At 40.2% G+C, this 23,609-nt stretch overlaps 1 protein-coding gene across 10 annotated transcripts in view; it reads right to left on the minus strand.

Annotated features, from left to right (window-relative positions):
• LOC106088904 (uncharacterized) overlaps positions 1-23,609 on the minus strand; it is a 778,231-nt gene that overhangs the window by 14,864 nt on the left and 739,758 nt on the right. For 7 of the 10 annotated variants that reach the window (XM_059366206.1, XM_059366207.1, XM_059366208.1 and 4 more), the window contains 7 exons: positions 21,570-21,820; positions 20,602-21,372; positions 14,385-15,087; positions 8,950-9,210; positions 8,588-8,860; positions 7,557-8,522; positions 179-309 (listed from right to left, as the gene is read on the minus strand). In XM_059366206.1, the coding sequence (XP_059222189.1) occupies positions 179-309; positions 7,557-8,522; positions 8,588-8,860; positions 8,950-9,210; positions 14,385-15,087; positions 20,602-21,372; positions 21,570-21,820 (3,356 nt within the window). The remainder of the gene's footprint in view (positions 1-178; positions 310-7,556; positions 8,523-8,587; positions 8,861-8,949; positions 9,211-14,384; positions 15,088-20,601; positions 21,373-21,569; positions 21,821-23,609) is intronic. The other 3 variants (XM_059366212.1, XM_059366211.1, XM_059366209.1) reach the window with 3 other exon arrangements.

The following is a 23,609-nucleotide window of genomic DNA, read 5'->3' on the forward strand; positions in this document are numbered from 1 at the left end:
TAATACATTTTTGCATTGTCGTGATGACTAGCAGTCAGGCCAATAAAAACCATTCTCTACAAACGAGCACAACACAATAACAACTCAATGGAGATGAAAGAAATATTAAATTTCTTAAGCAGAAATGAAATGAAATCCATCAAACAGAGCATCTGTCCAATCACGCGGCTACGCTTACCTTTATCCTTGATACTGCCTCCTCAGCCTGCATCATGCGGGTGGATTTTGTGGGTTGGCCCTCGCACACCAACTGAGTGGAGCCCAAATATTTTGCCCGGAAGAGGACACCTTCGATCAGCACTGCACCGCCTTTTGTATATGTGTTGGTAATTTATGGATGAAACACACGAACCAAGGGATAAATAGAAAGGAACCATTTGTTAGTTATCATTAAAGTCGAAGTTCTCAGGTTGAGGGGGCGAAAAGATATCGAAAAACCAAAAAACGTTCTACAAATCATAAATGGATGAAAACAATTAAACTTGTCTCTAATTCTACGGAACTTAAGAGAATTTCAAAAACAAATGAAATGATATTTTTCAATGTACTTAGTATGAATTTTTATAAAAAAGAATTTGTAGCTTACAAAGTATAAACGAACGAACGAACGAGAACGTAGACATCGAGATGGAGAGTTAAGCGATTACACATTTAATTGGTTTTTTGTAAATATTATTATTTTTTTTTTTTTTTTTTTTTTTTTTTTTTTGTAAATATGTTTTTGGTTTGTTTTTTTTTTTTTTTTGAACGTAAACGGAACGGAATGCATGCAAAAGTAAACGTTTCATAAAGAAAAACATATTGGCAAATTAGTATATTTTGTATATTTAATCTAGTTGTAATTCTATATCTATATCGTAAATACTCTATATAATTATTAATATATACGATTTTCAATAATTCTCTTGAACAAGAAATATTTATAACTATTGTAATTACAAATAATTCAAAAACATCTAAAACATACTTTAAATTAAATCTAATAACAGCAAAAAGATAATGGAAATTTTCCTCTCCAAGACCATAAAGTTATTTACATATGTGGAATTACAATAGGCTGGTGGTCTTGTTTTTTGGAGAAAATTAAGAAAATATTTCTTAATCTCAAGCATCTTTCAATTGAGTGCCCACATTGTCGTCCTTATTTGAACGTTTGACACTATAGGACTCAAAATAAAGATTTCGAGAGTAGAGTATGCATCTGTACCTAAATTGGGATGTCAAAATTGTGCTCTATACCTAAATATCTCCTTCTTATTATGCACTTTTTTTAGATTAGTTAGACCGAATACTCGTTTTTGGAGCTTTTGGAAAGGTGGAACTGACCACAGAAACTTAACTACAAACACTTGGCCCCTATATATATGACAGTCTGATGGCTTCAATTTTTGTTCTACTTCTAAATACCTTTTATTTAAATTACATATTGCCTTGACCGGTCGACATGGTTGGGTTCACATATCTTGGTGGCCCACAAATTTTTACACCACGCGAAAAATAATTTTCTTACTTATTGCCATATTTTGCCAGAGGGCTGCCGTCAATAAACTTGGTTAACCCGAAGTCTTTCGAGTCGACGCGGTTCGAGTTAAGGACGTGAGCGATGAACGCGCATTTAACACTGTAGAACAGCGAAACAAATTTTTACACCACGCGAAAAATAATTTTCTTACTTATTGCCATATTTTGCCAGAGGGCTGCCGTCAATAAACTTGGTTAACCCGAAGTCTTTCGAGTCGACGCGGTTCGAGTTAAGGACGTGAGCGATGAGCGCGCATTTAACACTGTAGAACAGCGAAACGGTTGTTAGGACAACGAAAATGCTCTGGGGAGATCCGTATCATGAGAAGACGGCTACTACTGAAAGGAAGTAAGAAGGAGGTTAGTACAGCTTTCGGTATCATAACGGGACACACGAGCTGCAGAATCGTTGCGGCAAGTGATAACATGTGTAGGGCATGTGGATAGGATCTGAGACGTTGAACAATGGGATAGAATCGAAAAAAGCTAGTAAAAAATATGCAAATTGAGAACGGATAGAGAAAACTTTTTAAAATTTGAAATGGTTAGAGCTGAGTTGTTTTCGAGAACATGTACAAAATTTCAATTAAGGTTGAAAAGAGGTTAGATTAGTTTGAAAAGAGGGTCCGGTACATATGAGCTGTAATTACTACAAAGTAACCTCAAAAAAAATCTATGTTGGGAAACTACGTCCCTAAGTTGGTTCAGTTGTTGGTCTGAATGGTCTGGTATTGTGTCCCCACATAAGAACCTCTGTTTGTTAGCCGCTTTAGTCGGGCAATGATAGAAGGATATGCTCCAATGTTTCATCGTCTTCCCCACATGCCCTATTAAGTTAGTCATTTCGGTAATTCAAAGAATAGTTCGGGATAAAATGGTCATTTGTTAACCGATTTCCTCGAAATTTGGCAGAAGGATTTTATTATGACTCCCGACATTACTGGTGAATATTTAAATATATATACATATATATATATATATATATACAGGGTGGCTGATGAATATTTTTCGGTGTATGGAATACATTTTTCTTTTATTCATGTTAAATTAAATTATTAAATTAATTATTAAATTATTATTAATTAAATTAATTAATTAATTAATTAAATTAATTATTAAATTATTATTATTAAATAGAAAAAAAGTTATTACATTTTTTTTTGGTAGCGGCTTTCATCAGCCACCCTGTATATATATATATATATATATATATATATATATATATATATATATATATATATGTACATATAAAGGGTGATTTTTTTGAGGTTAGGATTTTCATGCATTAGTATTTGACAGATCACGTGGGATTTCAGACATGGTGTCAAAGAGAAAGATGCTCATTATGCTTTGACATTTCATCATGAATAGACTTACTAACGAGCAACGCTTGCAAATCATTGAATTTTATTACCAAAATCAGACATGGGGGGGGGGAAGATCGCAACCACCCAGATACGTTCCAAAACTTAAATGTATTTAATTTAATATCCATATTGCCTAAATCGGTAAAAGTGTCCTGTTGGGGGTGAGGCGGTCACCATATACTTGGGATTAACATTTAATATCAAATTCATACTCTTCATTTGATACCCATATTGCGCCAATCGAAAAAAAAAAATTAATAACAAATTCGTACTATACTCCTCAATATCCATTTGATACCCCATGTGGCCTCATCGAATTTCATATCAATTATGGGAGTTTTGTGGGTGGGGTTTATTTAACCCCAATTTAGAGTTTTTGGGATACCATAAGGGCCAAAATGGCGTTGGTTTAAGAGCATAGTGTTGCGAAAATTAAACTCTGCAAACAAATACCAAAAAACACGCAAAAGTCAAACAAGTTTTAACTTTGACAACTGAAACCACTATCTACTTGTGGCAGCACTGAATGACTTTCAAGCGTCAAAGTTGAATATTTTTTAACTTTTATCCGCGGTGCTTTTGTAGGATTTGTGTGCAGAGTTCCATTTTTGGAACGCGACATTCAAAACCATAGCTCAAAGCGCTCATTATGTTTAGGTCTTAAGGGTGCGAACAAAATGTCTCTTAAATCTGTACATCCATATCCGAAATAAACGTTTTTTTGCAAATTGGGGGAGGGGGAGGGTCGTTATAGTTCAAGCATTTATATTGGATAAATACAACTTTTACATTTCAGCAAATTCGGTTTTAAGTTTAAGACTTTAATTCGTGAAGCCAGTCGACATAGGAGGAAGTATAACTAAATCTTAGCCAATTTTTATGAAATTCACCATTAAGTTCGAAAGTCTGTGGATTAGCAACTTGAATTCAATTTTGAATTTTTGTACAATGCCACTGTTCCCATAAAGAGAAAACGCGCCGACATGAATCGTGTGCCTTGGTTTGGCTCATCTATTAGGAATTCCATAAAAGATTGGGACAAGGAGTATTGCCGTTGAGAAGGTTCAAAACTCCGGAACTACATCATGAATTTCGAACCGTGTGGAGAGGGGTTAACGATTTGATAAAAGCGGCGACGACTGAATATTACTCCAATTAATTTAGTTCAGCCTTACACTCCAGAGGTAAATGGAGAATTATTAGTTCAGCCTTACACTCCAGAGGAAAATGGATAATTATTAGGGAAATTAGAATTGGGAAGACTAATGAGATTGGTATTTGTCACGAAGAACCTGAGGAACTGAAGAGAACTATCTGCGCAGGCGGTTCCTTCGATTTATAATGATGATGGTAGAACTCCCAATGACATTTTTGGCGAAGGTAGTTTTGAGTTTCGGTGTGTCTCGCGTGAGGAGGTTTTGGAATGTTTGCGGCAGTCAAATCTAACACTATAGTTCTCGATAGGGTAGATCCTAGATTTATACGCATTCTCGTTTCTCGTCTAATTCCCTTCATAACTCACTTGTTTAATAATATCCTCACTTCTAGCACTTATCCATCTAATTAGAATATTGCCAAAGTTATCCCAGTACCCAAAACGGATAAGGGATATCGGCCAATTACCACTCTATGCTATCTTTCGAAAATTGTTGAGAAAATCTTTCATAAACAAATCACAGGGTATCTCAGCATGGGATCTCTTGATGTGCAGTTTGGTTTTAGGCCTAACCACAGTTGCATAACAGCTTTGTTAGAAATTTCTGAATTTATTAGAGCGGATATTGATGAAAACAAGACGTGTTTGCTTGTTCTCCTTGATCACTAGAGAGCATTTGATACTGTTGACCACCGGAATCTTTTCTTCAAACTTCGCCATTGTTCAGTTTCTCTAGTACGTCAACTAGCCTTTTAATGTCCTACCTCACTAATAGATAACAATAGCAGAACGAAAAGGTGTTCCCCAAGAATCGATTATTGGTCTACTTCTTTTTTCAATGTATGCAAATGATCTTCCTGATCAACTCACTCATAGCCGAATTGCACATTTATGCAGACGACGTTCAATTTACTTGAGAAGCCATCTGATTGAAATTAATCATCGTGAAACTCAATAGTGATCTTCGCAATGTGTGTAAATTGGCCTGGGCGAATGGTCCCCTCTTAAACCCTAGCAAATCAAAGTGTTTGATTATAGTCAAGAATAGAGAATCTCCCTGCAGAACATCGACGTTTATGTTGACAATGAAAAGATTCACGAAGAATTTGGGGGTAATATTTAACAGCTCGCTTAGTTCGACAAGTCATATTAATTCAGCCGTTGGACAAACTTTCATTGAACTACGTATACTATGGCTTACGCATTCATTCACACTACTTACAATACGTGGTCTCTTGGCCAAGACCATATTGGTTCCAGGGCTGTTATATGCTTGTGAGCTCTTTGAAAATTGTGACTCACTGGGTCGGCAAAATTGAATGTTGCTTTTAATGCCATAATACGATATGTCTATGGCTTGAGAAGAACCCAGCATGTCTCGAACTATACCAATTGCCTTTATGGATACAGTTTTGACTCTCTCTCTCTCTCCTCAGATTGAGATCTTTACAATTTCTTCATGGGATTATTACTAGGCGAACACCAGAATATATCTTTGATAGGATCAAATTCGCTATATCCAACAGAGGAATGATGATTATACCTCTTAGGCGGCGAAGCTTGGTTTCAGAATGGCATGTTTTTATAAGCTCCGTGCGTATTTGGAACACACTTCCACATGCAGGGTATCAGCAATGCACATATTTTTAAAACAAAACTTAAAAACTTATTTTTTTATAATTAATTTTTTTTTTAATTTTTTGTTTTCTTTGCTTTATAAAGATCGGTTGACAAATATCAACATTGCTGCAATATGATTAAATTTCGATTGGAAGTATATATGAGAGATATATCTAATTCTAAGACTTTTTCTATACATTTTAAAAGGCTTCGGTTGTTGGCCCGCAAAATTTATTTTCCAAATTTGAAATGGTCCGCCGGAAATTCCATTATCCGAAAAACCAAAATCTTTTTTTTTTTCTTGAAACGCATAGCCTCCATTATTTGATAACAATAACCAAAATACTAACTATTAGGGCGATTGGTAAGTGGCAAACCGTGACGAACCAAAGCTGAATGTAGTAGTCTCTAAGGTATCAAGTTGAGAATTTTGTTCATTTATATTGCAATTATCGTTAAAACATAAACTGTGCCTTCACAGCAACTTTAGCAGAGATGCAGTGCAAGCTTCGACCCACAATCTCTTCCCGATTCGTTTAGTGAAGTCCGCCTCCGCATATTTCCTTTCCTTACCGTTTGGATCATCACAAAGTTTTCCAAGCAACAACAGTACAGTTAGCCCTTGCAAGGATTACAATGCAACATCAACGAGAAAAAGGAAGCATTACCTAAACGGCATTGCAAAACGCTTTGTTACAAGTTCAAAGCCTTCGTCCCATGGAGCAGCAACAGTCTGCCACCAGCTGTGGGCATTGAAATCCCAACCCCATGTCAGTCAAGAATCTACAAGCCAATATACAAGGAAGTGGAGGATGAACTTTGACGGCAGACACCTTGAGAACATTGAATATCAGGCAGTGGTCTTCCAGAACGAATCTAAAGAAATAAGGTTGACTGCGCGCAAATTAAAAGATGGGAAAGTTTCAAAAATCGCATAAGACACCAGAATGTGTTAGATAAAATCAGCCTATTGGGATCGGTTGTGATGACTGTTGCCGACACAACAAGCTCGACTAGAGCACCAAACATCGAGTACTTATTTGTGCAGAAATTGATGAGCAATTCTGGTGAATTGACGAACCTTCAAAAATGGTAAAACAGGCGGCTGGAGGGACAACATGCAGTTTCTCTTCCATGCAGTAGCTCTTCTTCCATGCAGTAGCTCTTCTTACGCTTATTTTTACTCATGAGCTGTTTCGCGCTGAACATTTTGAACAACTATCAGTAGCTTTGAATGACTACCCAAAAGCTCTCAAATGCTCGCATTGAATGCTGGAAAAAAGACTAATCAACATGGCGTGAAGCAACTAGTGCTGTGCGAACAAAGTTCTGCAAGACTTATATAACTCCTGCCGCAACAAGGGTAACCTTCCTCTGAGATTCATTCTCTCCAATGACAAAGTTGATATTTAACTTACTTGGGTGCTTGATGATGCTTCATATATGTGGCTCTAAAGCTTTTGTTTAATTATGTGACTTGGATTTAAAAAAATTGCCCAAAATGGCGAAATAAAAATTTTAAAATCATTTTGTGCATGAGTTTTTTTTCATCGAATCACCTTTAATGTAAGTTTTTATCTAATTTTAAATAAAAAAAACTCATCAAAATATGATACAGGGATTGAGGTTGTAAAAAAGTCATCACCCTAATATATGGAATGTGTTATTTCTCATCCGATAGTTTTAATCCATCTGATGTCTAATATAACGGGTTAAAAAAAAGAGCCCTTATGCATACAGAATTTCCATAAACTTTCTGTTGTCGTATCTACAAATAAAATACAAATATATCTATATTCGAATATAGTTTTGGTTTTGTACTAAAATTGGTTTTACGACTTTTCAAACGACAACACTAAACGTTTGCCACGAAGATAAACCCAATAATTTACCTTCTTTGTTCTTACTCTTTTTAACTTTTTTCTCGCCTGTTGTGCTGCCACCGGATCCAACACTGCTGCCGGTGCCTCCTGCGTTGCCCGTGCCGCCATTCACAATGTTGCCGCTGGCGGTGCTGCTATTGCCACTGGCTGGGCCTCCTCCTCCGATTTCGTCCTTTTTCATTTGGCCGGAACCCACTGAACCGCCGGGGGAGCCGAGAGTGAGGCCACAATCTTGTATGTCTATAGACTTTATGGGCGATTTATCACTGTGCTCCGGCGAAGAAATCGAACCACCAATGTCCAAAAGTTTGTTGGAGGAATTTTTTGGCGGAACTGGCGGTGGGATTTCCGGAGTGGACGAGAGTAAGGCATTGTAACCATTACGAGTTTTGGTGCTTGGCACCTGCTTGGGAGAGATCTTTGAGAGTAACGATCTCGTAGGTTTCCGATCCCACGTCTTGTTCTCATCATAGTAGCCCTGGTCATCGAGGCGTTGGTGACCAAGCAAGCGATCTGTTTCCAAGTCTGTATCTACATCATCCTCATCGGCGCTCAGATTTTTTGAATGGTTTTCTGAGGGCGATTCTAAAAGGCCTTTGTTGGAACTAACCTCTAGATGGCGTGAGAGCCACACTGGGGAATTCATCACAGGCGATGGGGAACGTGGTGCATTACGTTCTGGCAATGGTGGTGGCGCTTGTTGTTGTTGTTGTGCTGCACGTTTTATACTTTGAGCTTGTTGCGTCGGAGAGTTGTTCTGCATAGCATTACTACTGCTATTGCTAGAGGTCAAAGTAGTTGCAGTAATGTTGGTTTTAGTGGGTGAATTGGAATTGTTAGTACCGGGCCGCAGGTCCCTGTACGGTGTGGGCTGCAGAATATCAGGCTCAGCTGACAGAACATTGGGCTTGCGATGTGGTGCTGGAGCTGGGGGTGGAGGAGTCATTTGCACCATATCATTGCGATGAAACACACCTGAGCAGAGGGGACAAAATTATAAGAACAATCACCAGAATTAGAAGAATGGGAGCTACACTTACTTATCGAATACAAAGAATCCAAGTCAGGATCAATATTTTTGAATACTTTGTTATTGCTCATCGCATTGGGACTTTGTCCTATTATCTCTCGTTCCCGTGTGTCTCGTATGTCCGGCTTAACACGCACCACTTCGCGCATGCTCTCGTCCAGTAACCCGTTAATGGGGCTCTCATTTTTACGCATGAACGAGTCATGCAGAATATTAGGTGACATTGTTGCATTCTGTTTCTCATTAGCCACACTTCCGCCGCTTACACTGCCGCCTACGCCATCTGTGTTGAAAATTGTAAGATATGTATACAAAACTGTAGTGTGCCACTTGCCATCTGTAAGCGCAGTACCTGAAAATGGATCAACCTACCTTTGCTGTTACTGTTGCTATTAATGCTGTTGTTGGTGGAGACCCGCTTCATATCCATCAACATAGATATGCCACCACCTATTGGCGTGTGATGTATGCCAGAGTTTTGTTGATTTAACAAATTATTCTGATTATTGTTCTCGGTGTCAGATGTGTGACCCGAGGAAAGACCATCCTCCAGCACGGGCATGCTTGATGCATAGAATTTAGCATAATTGGAACAGGAAGTAGATACGCCGCCATTCATTTCACCCGAGAGACCTGAAATTGACAAAGTAATAACTATATATGAAGCTTTGAACAAAAAGAAAGCGGACTATCGAAAGACCATCGTTTAACTTGCAGCATAGCTTTAGGCGCAATAAGCACACGCTTCGCTTGCTATAATAGCTAAAATCTAAGACAAGATAAAATCAATAACGCTGTGTTTATACCAGCGTGTTATAGCTCTTTCGTATTTCATGTGTAATATTTAGGTTGATTGGTATGGTTTATCGCACAAGGAATATAACTGGTACACCGAGAGAAAAATTGATACCGTGAGGTATCAATGGTATCGTTAGTGAAGCAATACCGTGAGTTAATACCAAAACATATCGTATGCTATTTATAACGATTTACATCATCCATACGGTATTGTTTTGGTATTAACCCATTAACGTAGAATGGATAGAAAAATACCCAAGAATAGATCTGTCTTAGAAAAGTTCTAGCTCGAGTTAGAAAATAGGTATCCCAATGAAATTTGGATTGGCGTAAAGTAGACGAATGAAACTTGCTAAAACAACTTTTTTCCGTCAGGTCATGTTTTACCGGAAAATTGGCTTGTCGAAAGTCTGTATTTTTTTATATCAAAAAAATAAGATTCAAATTTTCTCAAAATTGATTGGAGGGAGATTTCTGGAAACCGTTTAGTGTCTTGATGTGTGTCCAATGAAATTTGAAATGGCGTAAAAGAGATATATGAAATTTGCTAAAAAAAAATTTTCCGTCAGATAAGGTCATGTTTTACAGGACAATTGGCTTGTCGAAAGTCGGCATTTTTTATATCCAAAAATTAGACCAAACATTTTCTCAAAATTCATAGGAGTGGAAACCGTTTTAGCGCCTTGTTGCATATGATGGTTTCTATATTAGAAAATAATACTTATGACGATAAGCCTACTACTTTTGACATCAGGTGCGATAAAAGTCATTAAGATGACCATAAATGGTCACAAAATATTAACCAAACCTTTTTTTTTTGTTGTAGAAACATAGTGGCTTATTAAATAAAAACATTTAATTTTCTAATTTCTTTCATAAATTTAATTTTTGGAAACATTTTGTTGAAAAAATTACTGCGTAAATATAAATGATCTAAATATTGAATATATAAAATTTCATCAAAATCGGACAAGGGAATCGAGGGTCAGCCGTTAATGGGTAAATTCACTATTAATGCCGTTGTTACCATTGTTTTTATCAGAATTAATCCGAATACAACGTTGTCAAGAATTGGGGTTGTTTATACCATATATGGGTAATTCCATTGTAACGGGCCCTACATTGTTATTGAAATACACGACTATATACTTTCGGAAAATATAAATTTAAAAAGAGTTCATTTTGTCTATGTGCATTCAGATCTTGTGTTTTTTGGATAACCACCAATCCAATGGTTACCCAACTTCTTTACTAGCTGGCAATAGTGGGTGGTTTTATTTATTTATTAATGAAATTTCCATTCGGTTTTAAAATAAAATTTAAAAAAAAAAAAAAAAAATAATGATTCACTGATCAATCGAGGAGCAAAAAGGCATGTATTCAGTTTTTCAGATCCTACCGATGAGTCTGGTTATGCTGCCAAACCGCGACCTAAGAAACCAGCGAATGCTATTAACATCAACACATTTTCTGTCCAACTTAAAAAAAAGGTTGTTTGTTTGTTTTGGCTTTTATAAACTTATATGAAGTTTATAGAAGCCAAATTGATAGATAGGTTTATATGGGAGCTATATCAGGTTATGGACTCACACCATACTTGGCACAGATATTGGAGGTTGTACGAGAAGCCTATCGGATAATAACTGCTCTCTCTCTTGGGGCTCAATAAATCGGGAGATCGGTTTGTATGGGAGCTATATTATTATGCACCGACTCACATCATACTTGGCACAGAGGTTGTAGGAGAAATCATGGTTCAAAATCATAGCCTAATCGGATAAGAACTGCGCCCTCTAGGGGATCAAGAAGTCAAATCGATAGCTCAGTTTGTACGGGGCTATATCCAAATCTGAACCGATACGGTCCATTTGCAATCTCCAATGACCTACATCAATAAGAAGTATCTTCGCAAAGTTTCAAGTGGCTATCTTTATTCGTTCGACTACGGCAGACAGACGGAAGGACAAAAAAATCTAAATACAAAAAAAAAAATTTACCTCGAAAAAGAAAATCTAAGCTAGGAATTCGGTGCTACTTACAAAATCCTAAGTTGTTTTCCATGCCCCTCGCCTAAGTTGGTTCATGTCTAGTATAGTGTCACCACCCTAAGGGCCGGTATCTGTTAGACGTGAAAGCCGGGCAATGACAAAGGAAATGCTCCAACGTCTCATCATCTTCCCCGCATGCCCTAAACATGCTACCACTTGCGACACCGATTTTACTTAAATGAGCATGTAATCCTATGTGTCCCGTAGTGGTATCAATAGTTATGCTGACTTCCTGTTTTTTCCTTTCAGTAATAGCCTCGTCTTCTCACAATGCGGTTCTCCCCATAGGATTTTCGTCGTCCTGCCGACCGTTCCGCCGTTCGTAGCCCACGCCCTTAACTCGGACTACGTCAACCCGAAATTCTTCGGGTTAACCAAGTTTGTTGACGGCAGGCATCTGGTCTTCACTACCGTTTTTTTATTCCCCCTTACTACGCATGGCCCGGCACCCAAACGATGCGGATAGTGCCATTCTCAGAGAAGGCATTAATCTCCTTCTTACACTTCAAGACTGTTCGTGACTTTACCGTCCTAGTTGTTAATTCCCTAAAGGCCAGTTTACTGTTTGTATAGATGTTCACACTCGACGTCCTTGAGTTAATACCACACCACTTCACACATTCCGTGATCGCCTGGATCTCCGACTGCAGGACCGTATTATGTTTAGGCACTCTAAAACAGATCTCATTCCCTGGATTCTCAATGTAGACCCACCCAGGCCCACTCTGTCCTCTAGCTTTGACCTATCCGTGTAACATGATCTTCCAGATGGCAATACAAGAGTTCCTTCAATCCAAGACTGTGTCGCTGGCAGCAGAGCCTCCCACTCGATCTCAAGTATCATCTCAGGTATCCGATCGGAAACCTCTTCTATTTCTTCCAGGTTTCCTATCGTTGCCTGAATTATACCGCGTTGATATCACCTCCTCCGATCCACAATCCATTCTCCCAACGCCTTAGGCCTCGTAGCCACAATGGCTGCCTCACACTTACTCTGTATGCCTATGGGTCAGATATCTTGAATAGTCTCCATTGCCCCAGTGGTCCTCATCGCTCCGCCTATGCGAAGATAACATGTTCTCTGATCCTGTTGTATTATCCTAACGTTGCACTTTTTCTCCATCGCAGTCCACCAAACTACTGAGGAGTAACTAAGTATTGGTCTTATCGCGCTCCTGTAGAGCCAGTGGACTGTCCTCGGATTCAGGCCCCATTTTGAGCCTGAGGCCCGTCTATTCAGTTTTCTCTCTAAGATTACTCATAAGTATTTGAATTGTCAGATATCGAAATCGTTCTATTGAGGAAAAGTGGTGCTTTAAATTGGCCAACCTTTGTATTCCTCGTGAACAGGCATATTCCAGTCTTCTCTGGGTTAACAATGAGACCCCCAGGTCTAACCCATTCGTATGCCATCTGCAAGACACTTTCAGCCATTCTGCACAGCTGGTTCGGATTCTTACCCCTTAGAAGTATTATAACATTTTCTGCTTAGCAGACGGGTCTCAGCCAGCATCCGTAATAGATTATGTATCGTGGTCACCCACAGGAATGGCGACAAAGTGCGCCCTGTGGCGTGTTCTGTGCCACTTTCTCCCTTATATTTATGTCATGGCAACCACAATTTATCCACCTGTTCCGTAGTATATGGTTTATCCAGACTCTAAAGACTTGGTCCACCTTATACTGGTCTAAGGATTCGATCAGTGTATCGGTATGTACGTTTTGGCATCTAAGGATTCGTATATTTTATGCACCACATCGTGCAGGACAGTCTCCACCGACCTTCCCATGACAAGGCATGCTGTTTGTATTTGTGCAGTTCGGTGGATGTCCTACTCTTTATCATGGTATCCGCAATGCTTTCTACGGTTTTGAGTAGAAAGTACGTAAGGCTTATAGGCCTGTAGGCCTTTGGTGTCACATTACTTGCGTTGCCGGGCTTGGGTATAAACACCACCCTTGACTCCTGTCAGGCTTACGGAGTATATGCAAGTCCTAGGCACGTTGTGAAAACACAGGCCAGAGTGGACGTCAGATAGTCTGCCTCTTTTTGTAGTAACGCCGGAAATATTCCATCAGGGTGATTTAAATGGTTTGAAACTCGTCAAGGCTTCTTTTACCATTAATTCTGTATTGATGAACCTTCAATCAATTCGATTATTCCCAGAATCCGGTGTCTCCGCGTGTCCCGTCCAAGTGACCATTGATCATTCGTTGTCCTTCGGGCTTGGTCCTGAAAACTACATGTAGCTAGAGGCATACCCACAGATTCCGGTTTCGCTGGAATGTGTAAGGTAGTTCCTAGCCTACCAAACTCGTCTATGTTACTTCTATTACCAGGAATATCGTAGTTCCAATCGGTTCTATCAGGAATAGTGGTACAGTACTTTTATCAAAAAGCGGCGCAGTTAGTTCACCAGACCACAACACTATATAGCCTTATAGTCATGCATTGGGCGGTATACACCCAATGCACGACGCGCGGTTGAAACCCCCAACCTTGCCAATGGCTCTCTTGCCGGTGTTTGGGGATTTCCAAAATGTTGGATTTGAAGTTCAATTTATTGTCCAACAAAATACACAGACATTTTGCGCTTTCTGTAAATGCAACATTATCTTCTCCCAAGAAGACAGGTTCCACTGTAGGCAACTTGTATCTTCTTCTGAAAAGAATTAATTCTGTGTTGCATGGATTAACACCTAAACTACTTCGTTGTTGCACGTAGAGCTCCCTATATCTCGTAGAGTGATGGGAAAATTTTACCTAACCGCAATTGCCACGTCATCAGCATACGAATATATTGTTAATGGCTCTATTGCAAAGTAGAGTACATCTCCTTGATGTGAACCATCAATTAGAAGATGTTCTACCCTTTAAAGGTTTAATAAGCCAAACCGAGAGTGTGGTTTATGGATATCTACACATTATGTTAAATGCTGTACAAAATCGTTAATACTTACTATCCAAATCACCACAATTTGAATCATAATCGGTTGTCTCTGGGGAGTAGCGATAATTTTGTCGATTTCCGGTATTCATTTGATTGTGATTGATGCCATCGATTTGTTGATCTATTTGTTCGCAGCTACTGCGACTTGCCGAGTCCAAAAAGAAATCAAAATCGCGCATCAATGGGCTGCCAGTAAAGTGGCGCCGTGAGTTGTGCTGGCGTGTGCTGCTACTATTGCTGTGGCGATTGTTCAGTAATGAGAAATTGTGATGATTCTCTTGTTGTTCCTGTTGCTGATGTTGGTGGATATCCTGATAGTGTTGGCCATCCTCGTGGTGACCCACCCCGCCATCATTGTCCAGATCGATATCGTCATCATCATCTTCGTTATATGGACGATAGGTGAATTGTGTGGGCGATTGGAGGTGATTTCGAAAACTTGAATGATGATTTAGGCCATGATGATTGTTCTGTGTGTGCTGTTGATGCAATTGTTGTTGCAGCTGCTGATGATTGTGTCCATGCAGTTGCTGCTGTTGTTGGTGGTGTTGGGGCGTCTCTGCATCACCATCACCGTTATTCTCAATGTCCTCGTCATTGTCACCATCCAATTGGATTTCATCTTCATCGTCATCGGCCTCCACATCGCCATCGCCTTCATCCTCCTCAATGTCACCACGAGTGAGATTGCTGTGGAATTCATATTGTATGTCCTGTGAATAGAAAGAGCAAATAATGTCATTAGATGGACTGAAGTTCGTGAGTTATTGGATGCCAATATTGGTTAAGTGTTGGGAAAAAGCGTATGATAGCTGCACTCGTCCCAGCTACAAGGAAGAAAGTGGTGTAGGTAGACTAGAAAAAAATAGTTTCTTTTTATTGGTATTTTACTTTATATTATTTTTGCATAAGTGATAGCGACTTGCATGTCAGGCCTAATTTTAATACCCTCCATCATACGAGGTTATACTAACTTTGTCATTCCTTTTGTAACTCATCTAATATATACATTCTTGATCGTCTTGACACTCTATGTTGATTTAACCATTTTCACTCTGTCTGTTTATCGAAAGCACGCTAATTTTTTCTAAGCGCTTAAAATTTTGAACAAAAACTTACTTTTAGGTAGATCGGTTGAGATTATAAATGGATCCAAATGGTTCATGTTATGATCGGGCTGCGGAGTCGAGTTAATTTGACTGGACTTTGACTCCAGGAAAAAAGCTAGTTATAGCAAAATTTCAACAAATTGGATAAGAATTGCGCGCTCTAGAAGCTCAAGAAGTCTAATCGGAAGATCGGTTTTTATGACGGCTATATAAGGTTATCACCTGCCTTAGACCATACTTGGCACAGTTGTTGGAAATCATTTCTCAACGATATGTGCAAAATTTCAAACAAATCGGATAAGAATTGCGACCTCTAGAAGCTCAAGAAGCCCAAACGGAAGTTCGGTTTATATGGTTATGTTGTTAGAAGTGATATCAAAACACCATTATGAAAATTTCAGTCAAATCGCATAAGAATTGCGCCCTCTTGAGGCTCAACAAGTCAAGACCCAAGACCGATTTATATGGCAGCTATATCAAAATAAAGACCGATTTGGCCAATTTACAATCCCAACCGACCTACACTAATAAGAAGTATTTGTGCAAAATTTCAAGCGCCTAGCTTTACTTCTTTGAAAGTAAGAGGGCTTTCGACAGCCAGACGAACGGGCGGACGTGGCTAGATCGACTTAAAGAATATCGACGAACAAGAATATATATACTTTATGGGATCTTAGGCGCATATTTCGAGGTGTTTCAAAACGATGTAAATGATGTTATTAGTAAACCCCCATCCAATGGTGGAGGCTCTATCAAAAAGACATAGAGCTTGAATTACAGAAGTAAAAAGGCATTAAGTTAGGCTGGCCGAACTTTGGATACCCTCCACCTCGGGTATAAATGTAAATCACCTTTCGTCATAATCCGGTAAAAAATGCTTAATTTATGCACCCATAGCAGCTATATCCAAATATGGTCCGATTTGGACCAAATTCGGCACGGACATTGAGTGGTCGAATAAATACAACTCACTGTTCAATTTTGGTTCAATATTGGTCTTTTTGACAGCTACATCCAAATAACGACCGATCTGAACTATATAGGACACAGATGTCAAAAAACCAAACATAAGTCACTGTGTCAAATTTTACCGAAATCGGATAATAAATGCGCCTTTTGTGGGGCCAAGATTTTCATCGAGAAATCGGTCTGTATGGCAGCTATATCTATAGCTGGACCGATCTGGAGTTCGGACAATAAATGCGCCTTTTATGGCCAATGACCTTAAATTGAGATCTGGGTCTATATGGCAGCAAAATCCAAATCTCGACCGATTTGGGCTAAACTGAAGAAGGATGCCGAGTGGCTTAACGCATCTCACTGTCTTAAATTTCAACAAAATCGGATAATAAATGTGGCTTTTATGGACCCAAGACCTCAAATGTTCAGATCGATTTGTATGGGGGCTATATCAACTTATAATCCGATATAGCCCATTTCGGAACTTAACCTGCCTATGGACAAAAGATCTGTGCCAAGTTTCAGCGACGATTGGCATAAATAACTTCTTAGACAGCCAGGCAGCCATTAAATCCCTGGAGAACGTATTTCTGAACAAAAACCGCCCTCGACTATCGCAGATCTCTTAATGAAATGGCTGAACTGTTCAAAATTCACCTGTTCTGGGTGCCGAGCCATAGAGATATCCCAGGGAATTGTAAAGTGGATGAGCTTGCGAGACTAGGAACTACCTTACACATTCCAGGTATACTGGAATCTGTGGGTATGCCTCTAGCGACGAGTAAGCAAAGTTTTCAGGACCAGGCCCGAAGAAAAACGAATGAAAGATGGTTACAAAGAGGGGGCTGTGAGCATTCCAAAACTATATGGCCTAATCTAGACTCAAAGAGGTCTGCCGCTTTGCTGTCACTTCCTAGAACAGACGTCTCAGTCATTGTGTCCGTCATAACAGGTCACTGTTTAATCGGAAAACATGCTGACAGACTGAAGGTTGTCAGTAATGACTTTCGCAGAAGCTGTGAGGACATCGAAGAAGAAGAGACTATAGAACAACTTCTGTGAGTGTGTCCCAAACTAGCAGTCAGAAGGAGTTCCACTTTAGGTTTTCATTTCTTTGAGAATCTGTTTGTTTGAGCGGATGAGAACATTTTCAAGTTGGATGGTTCAACGGTAGGAACTAGAAAGCATTTCTTCCTTCTTCTGTTCCTGTGGTATCACAATGGACGAAAACGTCTAAGTGAGTCTGATGGCAGACTGCCACTTAAACCTAACCTAACCTAACCTCACCTAAGGCGTTTTGGACGTATGTATATACGTCGGAAATGTATGTCATATACGTCGGTACTTCCGACAGACCATCTCTGGTGATTACAGAAATAAGGTACTGCGATCTTTTTTTCACTTGGACAAGAGAGAAATATGAGGATTTTATCCAGGCTTTATCATCCCAAAAAATTGGCACGCGAAAATATAGTAATGAAAGTTGGAGTCAACCTTTAGCAGCTAATCGATAAATTTTCGGTTTGAAAGTAAGAAAGGGTATTGCTCAATGGGTATTCCGTTGGTCCAAGAGACATACAAAGACAACTGTGATTTGGAAGCCAAACTGGACCTGGGGGTCTACATTGAGAACCAAGGGTCTGAGATCTGTTTTAGACTGCCTGACCATCCTGCAGGCAGAGATCCGGGCGATCAGGGAAACTAGTAAACTAGTCATCAGGGCAGTACTACCTGGACGGTAAGGTCACGAACAGTCTTAGAGTGCAAGAAGGAGATTAATGTCTTCTCTGAGGATGGCACGATCAGCATCGTTTGCGTGCCGGGCCAAAGCGGAGTGAGGCGGAATGAAAAGCGGACGATTTGGCAGTGAAGGCCAGAGGACTGCCGTCAATAAACTTGGTTAACCCGAAGCCTTCACGGTCGGCTCAGTCCAAGTTAAGGGCGTGGGATACGAACACCGAAACGGTCGGTCGGTAGAACGGAGTTCCGGATCGTGAAAAGAGGTAAGAAGGAGGTCAGTATAGCTTTCGGTATCAAATCCGGACAAATAAGACTGCGAGCTCACTTATGCAAAATCGGTGCGGCAAGTGATAGGATGCAGGGAAGATGTTGAGACGTTGGAGCCTTTCCTATGTCATTGCCCGGCTTTCGCGGCCAACAGACACCGGTACTTAGGTGGGGACATAATACAAGACATGAACCAACTTAGGGGCGTGGTATGGAAAACAATTAAGGATTTTGTAAGCAGCTCAGAATTCCTAACTTAGATTTTCTTCTTTGAGGTTACTATTTAGTATTTAGAGCGCGCATGGAGCGGACTAATATCTGCACCCTCTTTTCAACCTAACCTAGTACAATATTGTGAAGCCGATCAAACTCACAAGAGAAAAGTTTATCTCAAAGACAATTTCATTTGTTTCTTCTAGAGCCAGAATTTACTTATCAATTATCACTGTGCGAATCACACCACTTCATTGTTCTCTTGAAGTTTCTTTATTGTTTGCAGTTCTATTCATGGGAGGAACCCCATTTGGCTTTTTTATACCCTCCACCATAAGATGGGGGGTATACTAATTTCGTCATTCTGTTTGTTATACCCTCCACCATAAGATGGGGGGTATACTAATTTCGTCATTCTGTTTGTAACTACTCGAAATATTCGTCTGAGACCCCATAAAGTATATATATTCTTGATCGTCGCGACATTTTATGTCGATCTAGCCATGTCCGTCCGTCTGTCCGTCCGTCCGTCCGTCCGTCCGTCCGTCCGCCCGTCCGTCCGTCCGTCCGTCCGTCTGTCTGTCGAAAGCACGCTAACTTCCGAAGGAGTAAAGCTAGCAGCTTGAAATTTTGCACAAATACTTCTTATTAGTGTAGGTCGGTTGGTATTGTAAGTGGGCCATATCGGTCCATGTTTTGATATAGCTGCCATATAAACCGATCTTGGGTCTTGACTTCTTGAGCCTCTAGAGTGCGCAATTCTTATCCGATTGGAATGAAATTTCGCACGACGTGTTTTGCTATGAAGTCCAACAACTGTGCCAAGTATAGTTCAAATCGGTCCATAACCTGATATAGCTGCCATATAAACCGATCTTGGGTCTTGACTTCTTGAGCCTCTAGCGTGCGCAATTCTTACCCGATCAGATTGAAATTTTGCACGACGTGTTTTGTTATGATATCCAACAACTGTGCCAAGTATGGTTCAAATCGGTCCATAACCTGATATAGCTGCCATATAAACCGATCTTGGGTCTTGACTTCTTGAGCCTCTAGAGTGCTCAATTCTTACCCGGTCAGAATGAAATTTCGCACGACGTGTTTTGTTATGATACCCAATAAGTGTGCCAAGTATGGTTCAAATCGGTCCATAACCTGATATAGCTGCCATATAAACCGATTTTGGGTCTTGACTTCTTGAGCCTCTAGAGGGCACAGTTCTTATCCAATTTGAATGAATTTTTGGACGAAGTATTTGGTTATGATATCCAACAAATGTACCAAGTATGGTTGAAATCGGTCCATAACCTGATATAGCTGTCATATAGACAGATCTGGGGATTTGACTTCTTGAGCTTCTAGAGGGCGCAATTCCTATCCGATTTGGCTGAAATTTTGCATGACGTATTTTATTTTTACTTTCAACAACTGTGTCAAATATGGTTCAAATCGGTTCATAACCTGATATAGCTGCCATATAAACCGATCTGGGATCTTGACTTCTTGACCCCTAGAGGTCGCAATTATTATCCGATATGCCTGAAATTTTGTACGACGGATTCTCTCATGACCATCAGCAAACGTGTTTATTATGGTCTGAATCGGTCTATAGCCCGATACAGATCCCATATAAATCGTTCTCTCTATTTTACTTCGTGTGCCCCAATGGGCGCAATTCTTATACAAATTGGCTGAAATTTTACACAGGTCTCCAACATATAATTTAATTGTGGTCCGAACCGGACCATATCTTGATATCGTTTTAATAGCAAAGCAACTCTTTTCTTATATCCTTTTTTGCCTAAGAAGAGATGCCGGAAAAAGGACTCGACAAATGCGATCCATGGTGGAGGGTATATAAGATTCGGCCCGGCCGAACTTAGCACGCTTTTACTTGTTTCCTTTCGTTTTTATGGGATCATATTTTGAACTACTTACGATACTATCGACATCACTGCTATTCTCTATGATGGGCTTGTCATCGTTAGAGGGGCACTTGAAAAACTCTTCGAGTACCTTGCGCGTTTCTGAGAATTCGTAAAGGTAATCAAAGGTTGATGACTTGCTGGGTATAGTCAAGGGGTTGCTGCTGACAATGACGCCCATCGTTGGCGTAGCGGGTGCAGGAGCTGTTGATGCTGCCACTGGGATACCACCACCATTGGACGTCGTTAATGTCGCCGACGTGTTGGCAACATTGTTTAAGGATGTCATTGTCGTCAAGGCTAAAGTGTTGGTGGGTGGCGCTGTGGTTGCATTGCTCGAAGGGGTGCCGCATGAGCTGGAACTGACTGTCATTGATGTTGTGGCAGTCGGGGGTGCTGCAGTAGTGGCTGATGCCGACACCGAACCATTTTCTATATCCAATGAGGATGGCAATGGTGGCGAGGGTGATGTGGAGACACGACTTTCGCACATGCCACCGCTGCCGCCGCCGACCGTTCCCATGTGTATGCCACCCGCCGTCGCTGTCATATGGCTAATGGCCTCTGGCGTTGCCAGGTCAGATATTGTGCCAATTTCCGATACATCATTGCTGGTATCTTCGGCATTGTTGTCCCTCGTTGGCGACTGATGCTGGTGGTGTTGAGGCAACGATTGGGAATTCAATTGCTGATGGTGTTGCTGCTGCAGCTGCTGTTGACTTTTGCCATTGTAATTTAGCAGCATAATCGGTGGAGTTGTCTCACGTTGTGGGGATATGATACGCTATGGGAGGATATCCGACAGGAGGCAACAGCCAAAGAAAAGAAAAAATTGAGGAAAAAGGAAATAATATTTATTTTTAATCTTATCTCAGTGTCAACACACAAAACGTATCGATTTTCTTGTTTTTTTCGTGATGCCTTTTGCCTACCTTCCCATTTCAGACACACAGAGTATTTGTGGTGTGCACCTTTGCTTACCTGTGGAAAACCTGGTCTGGCCGCATAGTGCTGCTTGGGAGAATTGCTTGCCACATTTGCTGTCGCTGGCGCTGGTGTGGTGGCCATAGCTGCCGCCGTCCCTGAGGCGGGGTTGGTGGAGATGACATTATGATGATTGGTTTTATTTGCAACATTTGCTTGGGTTTTACCACTGTTTACCCGGTGATGATGATCCTCATCGTTATTTGTGTTGCCCATTTGTCCAATGCGTCTGGGGGAACCTTCGTATTCTGTAAAGAGACACAGAGTAAGTAGACATGTAAAAATAAATAGCCAGAATTAATGTGTGCCGTTTTTATAAAGACTTATGGCAAGTACTTGGAGATTCCTGACATCAAAAAGGATAAACAGCCATACATGATGTATACGATAATTTGTAAAAAACCAAGCTCGGTTTTAGTAGTTCATCTCTTCTACTTTCTTGAGTCCAAAGTCAAGAAAGATTAAAACTAATTTAACTTTAAGGATAAGTACGAAGCATTTTCTAATCGTATAGGATTTGGCGAAGAAAATCAAAAGGACAGGAAGTGCTCACGAAGGATCCCAGCACGCCAGGCTCTCTTAGGAGGGAGCACGGATCTTACACCGACAGCAACAGGGAGACGGTGGAAGTATTAAGGTAAACGCAATTTCAGGTAGCTAGGAGGAGATCACAGACCAAGAGATTGAAATACCCACAGACCCAATCGGTGTCATTGTCGACGGGAGAAAGATAATGTGAGCGATTCACACGTTCTAGATATTTAAAATTTGCCGGACTGGACGAAATTATCCCGGCCATTCTGCAGGAATCTTTTGGATTTACGCCATGACTGGAACGGATTTCCAGGGTGAACCTGGCATTGTATTACATACCGAGAGCATGGAGAGAGGTCCGGATGGTCTTTATCGCCAAGGCTGAAAAAATAAACCACACCTCCACGAAGGGTTATAGTCCGATCAGTCTGTTATCGTGTTTACTCAAAACACTGGAAAGACTGATAGATTTGAGGGTGAGGAAGGGACTGACTTACTGGATATTTATGGGACAATTAACGGCGTGAAAATACGGTCGATAATCGATCTGGACCGCATAGGGTCCTCCCGAGTATCTTCCGATGAACGGATTGTATGTAACGTGGAAGAATTGTCAACGCGGACTTAGGAGATAGTATGGTCAGAAGGCGGATGACAAGGGGAACGCTTCAGGGAGGGGTGTTCTCGGGTTCAAGACAAAGCGTTGACTTGGGTTCCTGGTCACGATGCACCATGTCGTCAGTTCATAGTAAAGTTGACTAAAAATAGACGTGGTTGAATGAAACTTGACACGGACATTTTTTATTATTATAGAAGACTTAGGGTCACAAATGGATCATAAAGGTCTCCGATTTTACTTTCCGAGACAACAAAATACTGATTTTCTATCCGATTAACCCCAGATTTGAAACAAAGACTTGTTCGGGACCTTTCCCCAACCATGCCAAATCGGTTAGTTTTTTTATATAGCTGCCATATAGACCGTTTAATGGTTTTGGGCCTATAAAAGATCTACTTTTTTTCAACCGATTGTGGTGAAATTTGGATCAATTATATTACATCTTTCAAAGCCCGTACTGAATATGACCCAAATCAGCCCATATTTGGATATAGCTGCTATCATTGGCGTAGCTAGGGGGTCCTGGCTTATCCCCCACAGACCCTGTAGCCCCCCGCCCAGAATTTTTGTAGGTACATGTACTCTTAAATAAACAATAATTATTTTCGTCTATTTTAACTACAGAATAAATAAAATATTTTTCACTATGAAATTTTCAATCTAAAAGTAAACAGTAGTCAAGAAAAATTCCTAAGTTATGGAATCTTTCTTTACTACTCAAAGAGATGTCGCACTGCGGCACGCCTTTTGGACCCGGCTATAAAAAGGAGGTCAATAATAACATTGAGGTTAAACTTGAATCGTACAGCATCATTGATATGGGAGAAGTTTGCCCCTGTTCTTAAATGGAATGTTCATGGTCAACTTTGCATTTGCAAATACTC

Source organism: Stomoxys calcitrans, chromosome 4 (assembly GCF_963082655.1).
Source record: "Stomoxys calcitrans chromosome 4, idStoCalc2.1, whole genome shotgun sequence".
Lineage (NCBI taxonomy): Eukaryota > Metazoa > Arthropoda > Insecta > Diptera > Muscidae > Stomoxys > Stomoxys calcitrans.